The 16,769-nt window shown below is 41.4% G+C and overlaps 1 protein-coding gene across 1 annotated transcript in view; it reads left to right on the top strand.

The window, feature by feature from the left end:
• Window positions 1-16,769, top strand: part of LOC120804055 (ERC protein 2-like) — a 147,238-nt gene that overhangs the window by 109,162 nt on the left and 21,307 nt on the right. Inside the window, 1 exon segment of the mRNA XM_040153222.1 lies at window positions 3,165-3,229. Within this exon segment, the coding sequence (XP_040009156.1) occupies window positions 3,165-3,191 (27 nt within the window). The 3' untranslated portion in view covers window positions 3,192-3,229.

Below are 16,769 nucleotides of genomic sequence, written 5' to 3'. Positions count from 1 at the left end.
CGCTGGTTTTAATATTTATTTTAACCTTTTAAACCTGTGGAAGGACTATGTTTTTGATTCCTAAAAGAATGTGAGGATCTGGGGTTTATTAACATGCATATGTACAATTTTCACTCAAGAATCTCACACACTTGAGATATATATTACAGTAGATTATATTTATGTGAACATTTTCTTCCTTTTCAACTGTAGAATTAAATGTACATCTAATTTTGCAGCATTCATATGCTTTGGAATATGGAAGTTTAGAGTGAGGAAACTGACATGGTGCATATCTTAACCCTCAATATCACCTTGTAATCCCACAAGGACCACTTTTAAATTCTTGCTATCTGGTTATTAGGTTATGTTATGTTTTACATTTGACCTGCTAAAATAATATTTTAAAGCTATTAAGTCTCTGTATTTTTCTGTTGTATTGCAGAATAATCACAGAAGGCTTCATATTAAACTCTGAGCTGCAGGGGGTCACTTTTAAGTATCAAACATGACTCCCATTCACTTTGCATTTATAAATATCTTCCCTCAATATGTCTGCGCAGCACTGTTTTACTGCAGCAGTGTTTATAGTGTTTGACATATGAAACAGTAGCTCTTTGCAAGTGATATTTCAACTTTTCAAGCTGGACTGAAAAAGCCAAAGAAAGTATTATTAGTATTGCTGGGAAATCTTATTAAGAATGTAGGGAATAACAAAATAACTCATAAATCCATGCTGACTGGCTGAATTATACTCTCTATTAAAGTTAAATATTTATGTCTATACTAGGGAACTGTGATTCACACTTTGCATGCAACATCTGGGAAAAAATTAAAGTCGAATAGGTTTTCCAAATGGGGCACAAATAGAAAATATATTAAATGTTAGATAAAAGACAATACCTACAAATGTGTAAATTTACAGTACACTAATACCTTGCATTGGGACAAAATTTCCAAATCAAAGATGTGTATCAAGGTGTCATCATCCCCTTCTGTTCACAAACTACAACCAAACTGATCTTTTGTCACACACACGCCTCAAAAACAACCAACAGACCCTGTTGACAGAGGTCAGCCGATCTCCTTGTGGCTTTTCCTCATATGTGATCTTTGACCTCATGAAGAGGAGTTCAGCAGAGGTCCAGGGCAAGGCCTCTGCAGTGTCTAGTGTGTGTGTGTGTGTGTGTGTGTGTGTGTGTGTGTGTGTGTGTGTGTGTGTGTGTGTGTGTGTGTGTGTGTGTGTGTGTGTGTGTGTGTGTGTGTGTGTGTGTGTGTGTGTTTCTGTGTGCGTGTGCGTGTGCACGCATATGTCCTGATAATGGGAAACTGTTTTCCCTCCAAACACAGGACTTCACATGTCCTTTAATCTGCCTCTTTCATCTAAATATGATTAAATAATCTATTTGTCTTTTTTGAACCATTTGTTCTGTCTATCTCTACTCTTATTTATATTACTTTACCTCTTCTCTTCCTTTCTCGACTGCACTCGTTTTGTTTTTTCGTACCTCTGACGTGTCTTCTTTTACCCTTTTAACATCACTTTACTTCAAGGTGTATCTTCTTCCCATTCATGCTTTTTCTCTCCATTTCTCCCTGTGTCTTTCATTCTTTCCTTCAGTCTCTTCTCTCCCTCCATTTTTCCCATTTCAATGTAATATCAAAGTGTGGCCAGGCCAGTGGTTCAGTGCATTGCCGGGTCCAGAAACACCACTCAAAGGATGATTGATGATGATAATGATAATGATGATGAAGAAGGTCTGCACGCTCACCCTGGAGACCGCAGTGCCTTTCCAAGATACAGCTAGTGCCATGAACAACATAACAGTGACCACACATGTTTTTTTGTTTTTTTTTTGTTAGCATTTACATGCGCTCAAACAGAGCAGATACACGCTGCATGCACACCCTACTGGCACATTTAAAACATGTAAGCACAAATGAATGCACTGGTATAGCAGACACACAAACACAAGAACACACGTCAAAGTTTTCAAACTGTCATTCAAAGCTCATTGCAACAGTAGTGGGTCCATCCCAATCCTCTAACTATACTCCCTGTACTTAATCTGTGATGGACGGAGTCGGAGGACAGGTGAAATCTAATTAGAGGAGACAAGCACAGGAAGTGGATTTAGCCTCTTGAGATGCACCCCAGGTCGGTGTCTCAGCATGGAATGCATGCACTTTGACGGGCATATTGCATTCATGTTGTTCTCATTTAGCTACGCCAGCACCACTGCCAGATACTTGGCATCAGCCTCGGAAGGAAATAGAAAACAGCCATAAAGTGTTTATCAGAGACAGAGTTATACAACCTTTTCTTTTGGGTTGTTGTTATTTTTTCTGAGCCTTAACATGCTGCCTGCTTCAGATTTATGAGAAGTAGCACATGCTATTTGGCCTGTTTGTGTGTATATGTGTGTGTCTCCTTGAGTGTGTGTGTGTGTTTAACCTGGCAGAATGAGTGGTTATAGGTCTGGCTCTGTTTACGGGGCCTGTCACAGCCATTCATTGCATGTTAGCATTTAGCATCAAGCATGTTCCATTGAAAGGCCATTATATCTATAGCTTAGCTGGTTAGGTATAGCCTGCTGAGTTTACCGAGCCTGTCACAACCATTCAGTCCAACCAAAGCCACTGAGGACTCCGGCCAAGTCGCCTGTGTTTTTTTGCTCTGGTGTAGCGTTAGCATAGGCTCTGCTTTGACGGAGCTTAGTTTAGCATTATGCAGACAAGGGCTTGGCTATAATGATTTGCCAGCTCATGCTAACCATCGCGATGTTAGTGTCTGAGTGAATTAGCCTTCCTGTTAGCAGGGCTCTTGTCTGCACAGTGTCAGCCCCAAGGAAACCCCTTGTGTTTCTACTTATTGGTTCCTAACAGTCACACTGGGGAAAGCATTTCATGATATCATACACAGCTTTTCTGAATAAGGAACATGAACAGGATTGTTTTGTTTAAAAGCCACAGGGGGTCAGGAGGACCATAAGATTGGGCAATGAGACTCTACTTGTACAGACATAACCACCAGGCCAAAGTTTGTACAGTAAATAGTTTGTTTTAAAAGGAAGCCATCTTTTGCCACATGCTGTATTTTTTTTTTAATGAAGTATTACATGTAAACTGATGGTTAATGGATGGATGGTGACCATGATGCCATGTTTCCCCTGTTTTTCTCACAGGATGATGAAGAGGGAATATGGGCATGATGACCACCACCATGGGAACCCTGCATCTATTGTTCACAGTGAGTTTCTTTTACATGGCTACTGTTAGAGAGTGAATGTACTCCATGCCAGTGTATAGCACTGTGTATCTGCTCGAGATATTTTAATGATCTTTTATACAATAGGCATTATTGAGTGGGCTGAAGTAACCATTAGCTGGGAACATTGATGGTACCACAATAACCACAGCATTACCCAACTCTGACAGACGACAGTGTAATAGAACCCGGCTCCTTTTCTCGTTGCTTATGAATTTCAGTAACTAAAGAGCCTCAGTTGATTCAGAGGTTTATGGCTGGCTTCCTGTGTAGTGCTCGTATCCTATTTGTGCCGTGGCTATATAGGTAACTGTGCGGCATTAGACCTATACACACCCAGCAGCCTGAGCCTGAAGCAAGCGTACCAGGGCCCAGAGGCGATAAAAACGACATGGTGAGAAAAACCAGAGATGGACGAGTCTGTCTCCCCACGCCCTGCTTTTTCAGTTGTAGTAAAGTTTTACCGCGCTACCCCACCCCGTTGTGTGCCAGTGTGTGGGGTAGTTAATTACAATACAACGCAGAACAGTCATGAAGCCTTTTTTTAAGGCTGCGAGCTGAAAAAGCATAAAATGAAGAATGCAGAGTCATAAAGGATAATTCCTGTTTTGGGGGGTTTTATATCGAAGCCCCCCATAGTTTCAGGATGCCTTTGAACATAGACGTGTGGACAGAGGTCTGTGCAGGGAGGGTTAGGGTTTGCTTAGAGCTAATACAAGTGTGTGCAAGTCAAAGTGACACAAAGAAAAAGAGAGATTTATAAATGTACATGTGATAGATAGTGAAAGAGAGAAGGATAAAGAAAAGGAAATGGGAAGTGTGCTTATTTTTTTATGTGGAAGCCAGAGAGAAAACCAGGCAGCATGGTATACTCATAGTTTCCAGTGCATCTCATTCTTTTCCCCCAGTAATCCACAGGTGGACCATCACAAGCAAAATCTGTCTCTAACCTCAATGATTTAGTAGTTGTGCACTTTGCCCTAGCACTGCTTTTGGGATTAAGAGTCCTATAGCTTGTGTGTGAGCAAATGGTTTGTCTTCCTGCAGTGCAAAGCCTTAGTATGTTTAGCCATGATGTTTGTGTGTGCAATTGCAAGTGTGTTTATGTGCATGTGGGTATGTGTGTACAAGAGAGGTTTGCTGAGCTATACAATGCCGGAGCAGCCCACATAGCCTATAATCCAGTCCATGTGTGCTGAGAATGCAGTAGTTTCAGGATTCACCGTAATGAAACAGACCACACTGCCTTCTTTCTCCCTCTCTTTCCATCTCTCCATCTTTTTCCATAACTCCCTTTCTTTCCACCTCTTCGTAGATTTTTAGCTTGCCCTCTTCTAACATATATTCCTTCAAGGTAAACCTAGAGTTGGACCCATTACCAGCCTACTGCTTTGGTATCTTCAATCAGATCTCATGATGGTGTGTGTATGTGGTGTGTATTAGTGCTTCTTATCCCAGTCTAATAGAATAAGCCAGGCACATTAGCCTTTAGCGCAGAGTGGTGTTGTGGCTAGCGATATCAGTGCTACTCATCTATCCACTGCTGTTATTCTGGCAGTGCACAACGCGAGCGCAGCTAACGTGTATTAGCTATCCTCTACGGGAGAACAGATGGGAGCCATTTAGCGGTGTGTAGCTACAGCACAATAAGGCCAGAACTAATCCCCATATCCTGTCCCTGAGTGAGCCCTCCCTAATATGAGCAAACAGAGATGACAGCACCGATAGACAAATAGCCAGGGATCTGTGTGTCTTTGTGCATGTGTGTATATCAGTGTCTTTACAGGCATGCATGCTAGCTTTGATTGGTGTTTCATACGGATAGCCTTGGCCCAGTGCTAGGCTACATTTTGAATTCCACACAAACCTAAGTGTTGAGTTTGAGTTGGCAAGTTTGAGTTCCGAGCATCCAGGTGCAGATTTGTATTGGTTAGCCATGGTTCTGTCTAAGAGGACACTGGGCTCTGATTGGTTCATTGTGGTTGTGTATGTCCTGCTGTTGATTACAGAGGTTTTGTTTACCCTCTTGGCCTCCAAGACCCCCCTCTAATGAAATAAGAATGTCCTTTTGGACAGAGAGCACAAGAGAAGGGGATTGGAGGAAAAAGTGAAAGAGAACATGGGGCCAAAAGAGTGAAGCAGAGTGGGGGGGAAGAGGTTTTCTGGAAACATTATGCTTTTATCCCACCGTGAAGTTATTTGTACTGAATGAAGCGAAAAGGAGCTGAGAGGCTTTCCAAGTGGGGACAGAAATATGTGTACGTGTGTGTGTGCGTGCACATGTGTGTATGCAGGAAGGAGTGAGGCCTTGTTCAGGTTAATACAAGTCAAGAAAATGGCTTTCATTTGCCCATGCTGTGTTTGCACTGAATGCACTGTTTGTATGTCTGCATTGTATATGTCAGTAAATATCTAACTCCTGTGTATGCACAGCTTAAGCAAGACTACAAAAAGGAGTCTAAGATCAGTGGGAAACTGAAATTGGACAGCAGATTATCAATCCAATTTATTATTCTAAGTTAAAGTGTCACAGAAAAGTTTGTGCTTGACTCTTAATTGCCTGTTTGTGTTTGGTTCTACCTTCAAGTCCAAGGGCTCTTTGCTACCAAAACTGACCTCACAACTGACCTGACAACTTTTGTAACTCATGAACCCAAACTACAGTAACCATGGAAGCAAAACAAGCAGGAAGCTGTGAATTTTGTTGACAAGACAGTAGATCTCCCCACCAGCAGCTGACTGTGGGAGGCACCTGGTGGCCTCTCTACTTTCTGTCAGGAGTTTTGTGGGGAAGTGGAAGACTGATAGGGATGCCTTTTACAGATAAGCTCTCTGTGAGGTGTTCATTTTGTTAAATGTACACAGACAGTAGGTTTCAAGTAGGTACTACTTTTTTTCCTCCAAGGTTTTTGTCTGAAATTTGTTTTTGGTCATCAAAATAAATTTAGCCATATAGGCTTCGTCGAAATTTCTGTAGCCTTCTGGATTTCTGTAAGGTTGGACTTTTATGAAAGTTAGGATGTGGGGATTTTTATCACAACAGATTCTTACACAAACTGGTAAGGTCAATCTAGTCTGTAGACATTTACTGGATATATTTGGCTGAGGGACATGCTGTAGGGTTTTTTTCTGTCTGCAGTTTACTGTTACTAGGTAAATAAATAAATAAATAAATAACTCCAGTGTAAATATGGAGTTCTATCTGAACATCCTTAATATGGAACTGGAATTGAGCTTTGGACAGACCATAAATCCAGTGCAACAGAAATGACAGCTAATACCAGCTGTTAGAATTGATGTCAGTTTTCTTTCTACAGCTGAGATCACAACAGTTTTGGCCTACAGCAGGTGAAATTACTCTTCTTTTTGTTCTCTTATCTTCTGGTTGGTACTGAAACCTCAAAACCAAAGACTCTTACAGTACTTAGAATTGATATTGAAAAAATAAAAATATATCAGTATTGTCTGTGGGGAATTACATCATTCAGTGTCTACAGTTTTGCAATAATGATCATGACAGTTTACAGCTCAGATGTGTGCTTTTAATGTCACTGTGTTCACATTCCTTTTAGCAGTAAACAAAATACCATGCTTCAAATGTCAGGTTTAGTGAATTATCACCGGTAAGTTTGCCAGCGCCATCTAAAATGGTCAAGCACGCCCTGCCACTTTTTCTGCCATGTGCCAGGTTGAATCTCCAGTGTAAACATCTAATATCCCACGCGTTGATTACTACAAGCTGATGGCGCATATTTTTACAAGTTGCCTAAAAAAAGTATCTGCCGGATCAATAAGTGTTACTTAATGAATACATTGGTCTAATTTAGGATTTTCTAGACATTCAGGAGAAAATACAAGATAATGGTTTAGTCATGTTTCAGTGTTCTACATCATGCATGGGGCTTGTGTGTTACAATGGAATTAGTTGGTGAAAATTTAGTCAGAGTTAGAGTATCTAGCCAGATTTTGGACATATACAATCAAAAAAACAAAAGGCCATTGTTCGTTAAGTTGCTACATTTGCTTTTCAATTCGGATTGTTATAGGAAGTTGTCAGTTACTCCAAGTTTTGTTTTGAATTTGCATTTTCGGCCCATATAAAAGGTCTAAGTACCCTTTTAATTTCTGGAACATACAGAAACCCTGTGTTTAGGCCATGGAAATGTCTTTCAATTCCAGTATTATGTATCTATATTAAATTCCAGGCTGTTGTCTAGCAGCCCATTGAGCTAGTTTCCAAAATCCCTAACTTCCACTTGTGTTTTGTGTGCAATTGTATGTAAGCATGTGTGCACATGTAGATACACACTTTTGTGTGATTTGGGTAATGTTTGGGTATGTGCATATATCCTCGAACACGTGTAGCCATGATGTGCCTTGTGTCTTTGGTGACTAGTGAACCACACCTAGGAGGTCAGTAGAGGCGTCTGACCGAGGCCATCCCTCAGCCAGCTGTCAGCATCATCAGTCTGTGAGTTCAAAGGTTGTTCCACCAGGTTGAACATGAGTGGAGAGAAGTCAATAACTCAGCAACACCTGAGCACTGACATCTGAGTGGGCTGTATGTTGTTTTCTATTTCACTGCGTCCTGGAACAACACCTGAATTATTTTCTAAACTGACCTCTTCTTGTGAAGAGGCAAGGTGCTCCTTCCATCTTTATGGGTAGAGAGACTCAAGCAAAACAATTATTGAGCTAGCACCTACTGAATATCTAATAGTAAAAAATCCTGTAAATCCTGAAAAAAAATATTATCTGAAAAAGTGCACTGATTTTTACCCACCTGTACAGTAGTTTATACCAGTCTAGAAAACCCCATTATCAGTTTTTAAGAAAGCCGAATCAAATAAATCATCTACGCAAAAATATATTGTGCAACGGAGTAGGGCAAGAATTTGGAATAAATGGCACAAATGAGAAAAAAAAACAGCCTGTGAAAGACATGAGACAGGAACTCGTGACTGATTTGACAAAGACATATTAGTGTTTACATACTATGCACGATATCACTTTTAAGTAGTTAAATGAAGAGCAGTGATAGAGTTGCTTTGTCATTGTCAGCATGTGAAGTTGTAGACAGACAGGACCCAGAGACAAAGGAGGGAAGGAGGGAGAGAAGGAAGGACTGGCAATCATTGTAAGGCAGACAAGTTTATTCATGTTTTTTGTGGTTTTCTTGAAGCTGTATGAAGGAGAAGACAGTTAGACACCTGATGTGTGGATCATAAGGCAGTTTGTCTGGGTAAGCTGACTGTCCCCACCCACAACATACTCATTACACACGTGCATGACACGGCCACACACACACAACATGTCGTGCAAACCTGCAAATGTGTAGGAACAAAGATAGGTTTTGTAATTCTTGCTCTTTCATCACGGGTAAATCTGTACTCATCAGTGCTTATCCATGCAGTGAAAATTAGCATGTGTGTGTGTGCTCATCTAATCAGAATGAATCTATGAGGTGTTGAAAAGACAACCCCAGCAGCACAGCCAAAACATGCCAATCTGATGAGCTTGGCAGCCAATTAAAGGAAGAGTAGGCGATTTCGGAAAAAGGCTGTTGATATTTAAACTCGACAGCAAACAAATACACCCTTCCCTTCAGTGCTCCTTCAGAAGCTCTGCCCCCCAAATTCATGGGAGCACTTTGCCAAGGCAACGACATAATGGCAGAATCCAAAGCGTCTTATATGGCGTGGACGTGAATGCTCTTTCTCGCTGTTGAAGCAAAATAAACTTTACAATATAAAATGCCATCAAACAAACGACATGCACACAAACACACAACAGAGTAAAAACTAGCAAGTATTAGTTGTTTCGTTTGTTGTTACAAAACTACAGTGACAGAAGAGAGTACCTTAGGTTTGTAGCTAAGCCAACACAGAAGGTAATGTTGCCTGGCATAGCATTTCGAATTATGCATAAGTCCAAATAATAATCCCACTGTGCTAACAAACTTGAGTTTTTAGGTCTTTTTATGGCTATAAAACCCTTTGCATGTTGTACAGACAAATACCATGATACAGAGCAAACAATGAGACAGAAAACTGTGGCTACAGTTGCGTTTGTGAAGTTAAAATGCAGAAAGGATGGGACGGGTTCCCAGAGCCAGCACACCAGCTGCAGACAGCGATACTCACAACTCTCCTGCTATTATAGCTGACATCACATCAACAACCTTATCTTCGCAAACTAGAAAGTAAGCTGAGTGTCCATGGGCAAGTAATTTGATGTTACTGGACAGACAAATGTGACACAGGTACTTGCTTGCTCCTCTTGTACTCTTCTGAGCGCGCTGACCTCACCAGCTTTATTAAAGCACGATGCTACAATGTGGTGGTTATGTGTTTTTCCCAATTGTGCTGGTCTGGCATTGTTAGCTAACTTTTAGGGATGTGTCTCTTCTTTATAACACATGATTATGTATGCAGTTAAGGATAGCTTTGACATTTGTTGGGTTTTTTGGTTCAAGTGCACGAACTTATCTGCCAGAAGACAATAGGCACTTACTTTTGTTTCTTGGGTATGTAATTGAAATAACGCTTAAATGCTTTCTCATTTATGACCACTAATTCTCTGGCTCAGGCTCATAATCACAAACATACTCTCTTTGTGCAAGTAACATCAACCCCTCGAAATGGGCTTATCCTGACTGGCTGGGGATATACATGGACATTTTAAACTCCTATATGGACATTCAAAGTTTAGAAACAGTAAGTCAATAAGCTAAAATACTTTACTGAACTACCTCATCCTTTTCTCTCTGAATATGGCAGGTGTGATTCAGCCTATGTCTGTAAACTACTCTATGGTTTTGCTCTCTGTGCAGAAATGGCTCAGCCAGCCCACAGTCATAAATCAGTACACCTCAAGCTGTGGCTATTTTCACCCCCCTCTCTCTCTCTCCTTTTTTTCTCTCTGTTTTACTCTTTATCAGTTATCTCCATAGCCTCTTCAAATGCCACTACTACAAGATACAAGTATTGTGGTTTGCTCACAGAGACCGAAAATATTAGAGCCACAGATCTAAATGTTGTGGTGGAAATACAGGATGTTGAAGTCAAAATGGGAAAATTGATAGATTGATTGAATATTTTTGGCAAGCTTTTACTGGTTTTGTGTGTGTGTGTGTGTGTGTGTGTGTGTGTGTGTGTGTGTGTGTGTGTGTGTGTGTGTGTGTGTGTGTGTGTGTGTGTGTGTGTGTGTGTGTGTGTGTGTGTGTGTGTGTAAAAGAGAATTCAAGAAAGAGAAAAAGAGAGTGGTCCTTACAGGATTATAAGGGTGTTTTGTGAGCTTATGGATATGGCAGCACACAAAAGCCCTCCCCTCAGGAGAAACTTGCACCTGGGGAGGCCCTTGTGAGCGTTTGAGTATGTTGTGTGTACGTGAGTGAGTGTGTAAGAGATAGAGAGCAAAATCATTCTGTGCAGTAGGATGCTCTGGAGGTCAGATCCCCTGTTCAAGCTGGATTACATCCCAAAGAGAAAGTCTGAACATCCACAAAGACTCACTGATGGAGAGAGGTATAGGGATTTGGAGAGAGAGAAAAGGGAATCACAGCCTTTTTTCTTTAAACCTGTTATTTTCTTCAGACTTCCTGTGCTCTCCTCTCTCTCTTTCTCTGTCTCTCTCTCTCTCTCTCTCTCTCTCTCCCTCCCTTTAACAAACACACATAGACACATGCGCACACACACTAAGGCACTAAACTTACCACACAGCCTCAGGTTTTGGGTAAGGCCTCTGTTGTTCCCAAAACTGTGTTTTTAACATATAGACTCACCCCTAGGCTGCCAATCAAAGACACGGCCACTGCTCCAAGGCAGAGAGTGATATTCAGGGGCAGAGAAAAGGAGGTGGGGGTGGGAGGGGTGCAGTTGCTGCAAACTAGAAGACTCACACCTGCTGACTTTACAAGGCTATATGTGACACTTGATCACTACTGATATTTTACCACTCACTTAAAGGATCAACATACATACAGCAATTTTGATGCCTCAACTCAAGCACCACTGCACACAGATACGCTGACAAACGCAGACATACATACACTTAAATGGCCTAATAGAAAGCAAACATTTATGATCAAGATTGACACCCATGGAAACACTGTGGTAGAGAAATAACACTACATGTATTTTAATAAGTAATAGCAGAAGGAATTTCACTATTTTCTTTCCCTATTCTAGAAATGCCAGAGCTGCTATCGGACACTCCTTGTAGAATTGAAGAGGAAGACTAACAGGAATTTACCTGTTTCCTCCCACTGAAAGTCATCACAGTGCAGAGCCAGCAGAGAGGGTTCATAACTGGGGCTATCAGAGAGCCACTGTAATAACATCAACAACCTCTGGACTGCCACTCAACATTAAGGGCTGAACACTAATTAGGCCTTGTATAACAGTAGGCTGCAGTTTATTTCTCACGCTAGCCCAACACTTTCCCAAAGGTCGTCCACGTCTAGGAAGCCTGTAAAAATTGAGATGTGCTGTGTTGCCATTTGTCAAAACAGCAACACTTCCCTCCATAATTGATGTCTTGCAGTGTAATTAGTTAAGATACCTTTCTTTTCCTCAGAAGAATATTCGCTGACATTCTATATCAATGACCTTTTCAAACCTGCATAATGTTTGTTTAACTTAAGCTTAAAATCCCAAAATGGGTCACAGGCCTATTGCTGCAGGGTACCCATATGACATGGGTAGTAAAATGTTTTAAAGCCCCTGAGTCTTAAGGCTACAAAATAAACTTCTCATTTGGGCCACACGCTGAAAAAAGTGTATAAACCCGTGGCCTGAGCAAAAGTTAGTCCAACAGCCTGGTGTGTTTTCAGCCAGGTTGTTTTCCAGTGAAACCTTAGAAATGGACGCCAGAGTGGCCTCTCTTTCTGTCACTATATCAGCTCAGACAAGCAGATTAGTGCTATTGCTCCTCTGTGTGTCACTCACAGCTTACTGTATGTCACTGCTGTAATCCTTGTAATCAAACCAGGCTACTTTACAAGGATGTATTTCCCATACATGTGTGCACTTATGCTCACATGCCCACATTTGCGATAGAACTCACTCTCCCTCTCTTTCTTTCTCTCTTATCTGGGCCTGTGGAAAAGCCACACTTGTACGATCACATTCAGCACAGGATTAAAGCCCATGTAAGACCCTCCTCAGTTTACACTGCCGCTGCCAAGAGGGGATCTATACAACCACACACTCTCATGCAACCCTGTACACACACTGGCAGAAACACAACTTCATGCACGCACAAACATACTGTCAGCCGGCAACTGCCCACTAATTTGAGTGCACACACACTCACACATACACAAATCCCTGCACCCTTGTTGTTTAGCATGTCGTCCCCTTTTATACCCCACACTAAAGGATGTCTATCTCCTCAACAAACACAGTGATACACACAGTCATGCAGACACAAATCACATGCACACACACACACACACACACACACACACACACACACACACACACACACACACACACACACACACACATTGAAATCGTTTGTCTCATATCATGCTTGCTATTCTGTCTGAAACAAGGGTATCCCTACCACGAATGAGCCCAGACACCAATCCCATCTGTCTGCCATTGAATCATGGACACCCACCACTGCCAATGCCCCACCCCCCACCCACACACACGCACGAACACACAAACACACATACATGGACACAGACACATATATACAGTAGCCATTCGTTTTGCCAGGATGGACAAAGAGATGAAAAGCTACAGTAGAGAGAGGGGATAGAGACTGGGGGTAGATCGAACACAGACTCCTTGGGTTTTAGTTGTACTAAGGCCAGACATGGACAGGGCTTTAGTTAAGATTCCGCTGTGTATCTAGGTCACGTTGTGTGTATCTGTCCTTATTTTTTGCGCATACCTCCAGGGGTTGGTTGGTTGGGTCTGGAGAGGATTTCTCATTGGAATGCGTTCTGATTGGGCTAGATGGCGATCCTTTTCTGATCGGTTGTTCATCCTGGGGCTTCCACTTTGGGGGTTGCTTTGAATCGGTGCATCCTTGTCACTCCCTCTCCATTTCTCTCTGTTTCCTTTCTTCTCTCTCTCCATCTCTCTATCTTTCAGAGTGCCGCTGGCTGTGTGTTTGATGTGAGTGTGTTTGACGGGCTAAAACAGAACCAGCAGTGGGCTGTTCTGTGTTTCTGCCGAGCCAGCGATGCTCAGTGTGGAGAGGGTTGCCCACAGCAACCTCAGGTGCTAAGCAGACAGTAACAATGTGCTTTATCAAAACTGAGTTGCTGTGTTGATTTATAGAGTTAGAGGTCGGTTTTGTATCTAAGGCTGAGTATTGTTTGGGATTTTTTGATACTAGTATGAATATGTTATCCATGTTACTGTACCAACACAAAAACCTTTGAGAAATATTAGAATGTTTTTATACAAATACCCTTTATTCGTTTTCGAAAAGAAGCAATCAAATTTAGACGTCACCTAAACACAAGAAGTAGGAGAAAAACATTGCCCATATATATATATACATATATATATATATATATTTTTTTTTAATTAATCTAACCAGAAATTTGCCTGCGATAAGTTATATCTTCCACGAGAGACCTAACCAAAATGGTAAGGTATTTAGTGTTATTTATATCAGGGACTATCTTATCAAAGAAAGAGTACAGTATTACAAATCTGACCATACATTTGATGCCACCTTTACTTGACAGTTTTCAATACTTGGTACGATGCACATATTTTCAATACAACTAAAGTGAGATTTAGTTTGTAGCCAGATTTGCAGTGTTTTCTGACTATTAATGGACTGTAATGGTTTGTTTTTTGAACCATATACTCATTTTACTGAGTATTTTGATTAGATGACACACCATTGCCATGAAAAGACCTAAAAATATGAGGAGGACGTTAACTTTTGAAATCAGAATACTCAGAGGAACCACATTAATCTTCCCCTGACACCCAACCTGGTCTTTAAAAACACTGCCATCCCCCACCTGCAATAAAAATCTATGTTAAACATGAACTGTGTGAGAGACAGGTAACTCAGCAAGAGAGGCTTGCTTGATTATTCTTTCTCACTAAATCAGAGAAGAGCATCGCAGGATAAAACCTAACACCAGTCATCAATAGGTGCTATTGTACTCTAGCTCCACTCTCCAGGAGCTGCCTAGCCTGTCAGAGTATGTACGCAGCAAGGCTTCGACCCTGCAGCTATGGGATTAGCTCAACTGCTGGGTGGTCCTCCTCCTGCTGATCTCAGAACAGCATCGCAGTTTACAGTGCACTCATTCTAGGTGATAGGATTACGAATCAGCCACTGAGGTTTGTGTCCGACCATTGCAAGTCTATTGTACTTGATATTTGGCTTGATTTTCATACATTTACATATTACAATTTTTTCTATAAACTGATGATGAGAGAAAAGCCTCAAAGTTAGACAAAGGTCTTGTGACTTGAAAGTTGTTGGACTGAATCCCTAGTCTTGTTGGAAAAAGTTGGCTGGCTAAATGACTTCTGCTTGAGCTCTAGTGTTACTGCTCAGCAGCCAGCATTCGAAAGCTGTGGCAGTATTATGCCGCGGTCAGACCAGAAATTTACTTGCATGCTGTGGCGAACAGCAGGCGGGACAGGAGTCAGGGTTTGCAAGCACAAGCTAGCCAGCTAACATTAGCATTCCACAAGTTGAAAATGATCCATGTTTTTATCAGACATTTTATTTACCCTGTCCATTCACTGCAGCCATGCAGATGGTGCTTGTTTTTGTTCACCATGAAGTTGTGTAAGCATGAAAAGGCAAATATCAGTACCTGCTGAATGAAAGGTTAATCTCACCCTTTTCCTGAAATTGCCTGGATGTTGGTGGATCTTGCTGTTTGCTATGTTGAGTGAAGCAAGATCAGTCCACAAGTTGAAGTGAATGAAATGTGTTGTGAGTGTGACTGTTGTTTTAATCGGCTACCAGGTAGAACAATACAGCTGGAGAGGTGAGGCAAGGTGTTGCTGGCACTAGTAAACTTACTGGACAAAGAAAAACAAAGAAAGGTTTCTAATGTTTGTGTGTTTGATGTGTTTGATGTTGCAAAGAAGAGTAATAATCACAGGCAGTTAAAAGCTCAGAGTCATGACCGCTTTGTTTGTCATTTGTTTGTTCTCTCTTCCTAGGCCTCCTACCTTGCCTTGCATCCTTGAACTCACCACTCTTGAGTGCTTAAACTGGTTGTAATGGGGACAGATCACTGGTTGGCATTTCCCAGTCGCACACATACACACTCACGTACAAAACCAGCACATGTTCTCCATAACAGAAATCCCAGAGACAGACAGGTAGTGTGACAGGAGTAGAGCTGTCGGGGGCCTGGCGCTCTCCCCACCTGAAGGGATGGGAGTGGAGGACAATGTAAACACTCTGTCACACACATAAACAAGGCCCTGCTCAGGTTTCACTGCACAGTTAGAGAAAGCTCACCCTCTCTTTTATAAAGAAAGTATTTGTGTAATTTGTTTATGTGAAATTCCATAGCCCTAATGGGGAAAAGGCTTTTTCGGCATCACACTACACCTGAGTTCAATTTCACCAGCTCTCTCACAGATGGATCATAAAGATGGCATACCAGAGCGGACGCAATCTGTCTTTCTCTCAGTTTCAGTTCAATTTCTCAGCCTTCCTCTCTTTCAGTCACATTCTTTCTCTCTACACCCTCCCTCTCTTTCATCTGCCTCTCTGTGAATAATGGCTCTGCAGAGTAATTATTCAATACATTTTCAATAACAGGTAAATCAGAGCAGTGTTGAGGCAATTTTTAATGTTCAGCTTGGCATCTGTTTCATTTGAATTATGTTTTGCTACTGATTATGTAAGCTCAAAGTTATCAAAATTATTTGGTTGAATTTTCTTCAGAGATATTTCAGAAAAGGAAGTTGTGAACATGCACCAAAAATGTGACACACACTCCAAGCTGTGAAAAAAGCTCCCAATTAGCGGGAGCTCCTAACCAATAAAGCTTGTCTACTGGAATAGAAAACCATTATGTGTGAATGTGTGTTTGTGTGTGTGCCATTCTGCATATACATTCGGGTCAACACAAACAAACAAATAAAAAAAAAAATTTCTTTGGGAGCTTAATCCAAACATTCAATGCTCGATAAAACCAATATTAGATTATTTATTGTTCTATGCTAATAATATTCCCCAGCCAACTACAATGACACATACACAGACACCACACACAAACACACACACCACACACACACCAAACGCACCTGAACGTGTTCATCCTTGGCTAACTTCAATGTCCTGCTACTCCAGCAAGTCACCATGTGTTTAGCAGCACCAAAAACGATGGCTTAGCGCAACCTTCAGCACCACAGTGCAAATGAAATGAAGCGCAAGCCAGAAACAAGACCCAAACATGTGTTTGCTTTGTTTTTGCCTTCTAATTACATATATACATAGCTATTTCTCTCACACAGCGCGTGTAAAGTGTGTACGTGTCGAAACTGTGTGTTATGTGTGTGTGTGT

The sequence above is a fragment of the Xiphias gladius genome, chromosome 18 (assembly GCF_016859285.1).
Source record: "Xiphias gladius isolate SHS-SW01 ecotype Sanya breed wild chromosome 18, ASM1685928v1, whole genome shotgun sequence".
Lineage (NCBI taxonomy): Eukaryota > Metazoa > Chordata > Actinopteri > Istiophoriformes > Xiphiidae > Xiphias > Xiphias gladius.
This window is presented reverse-complemented; position numbering and strand designations above follow the sequence as displayed.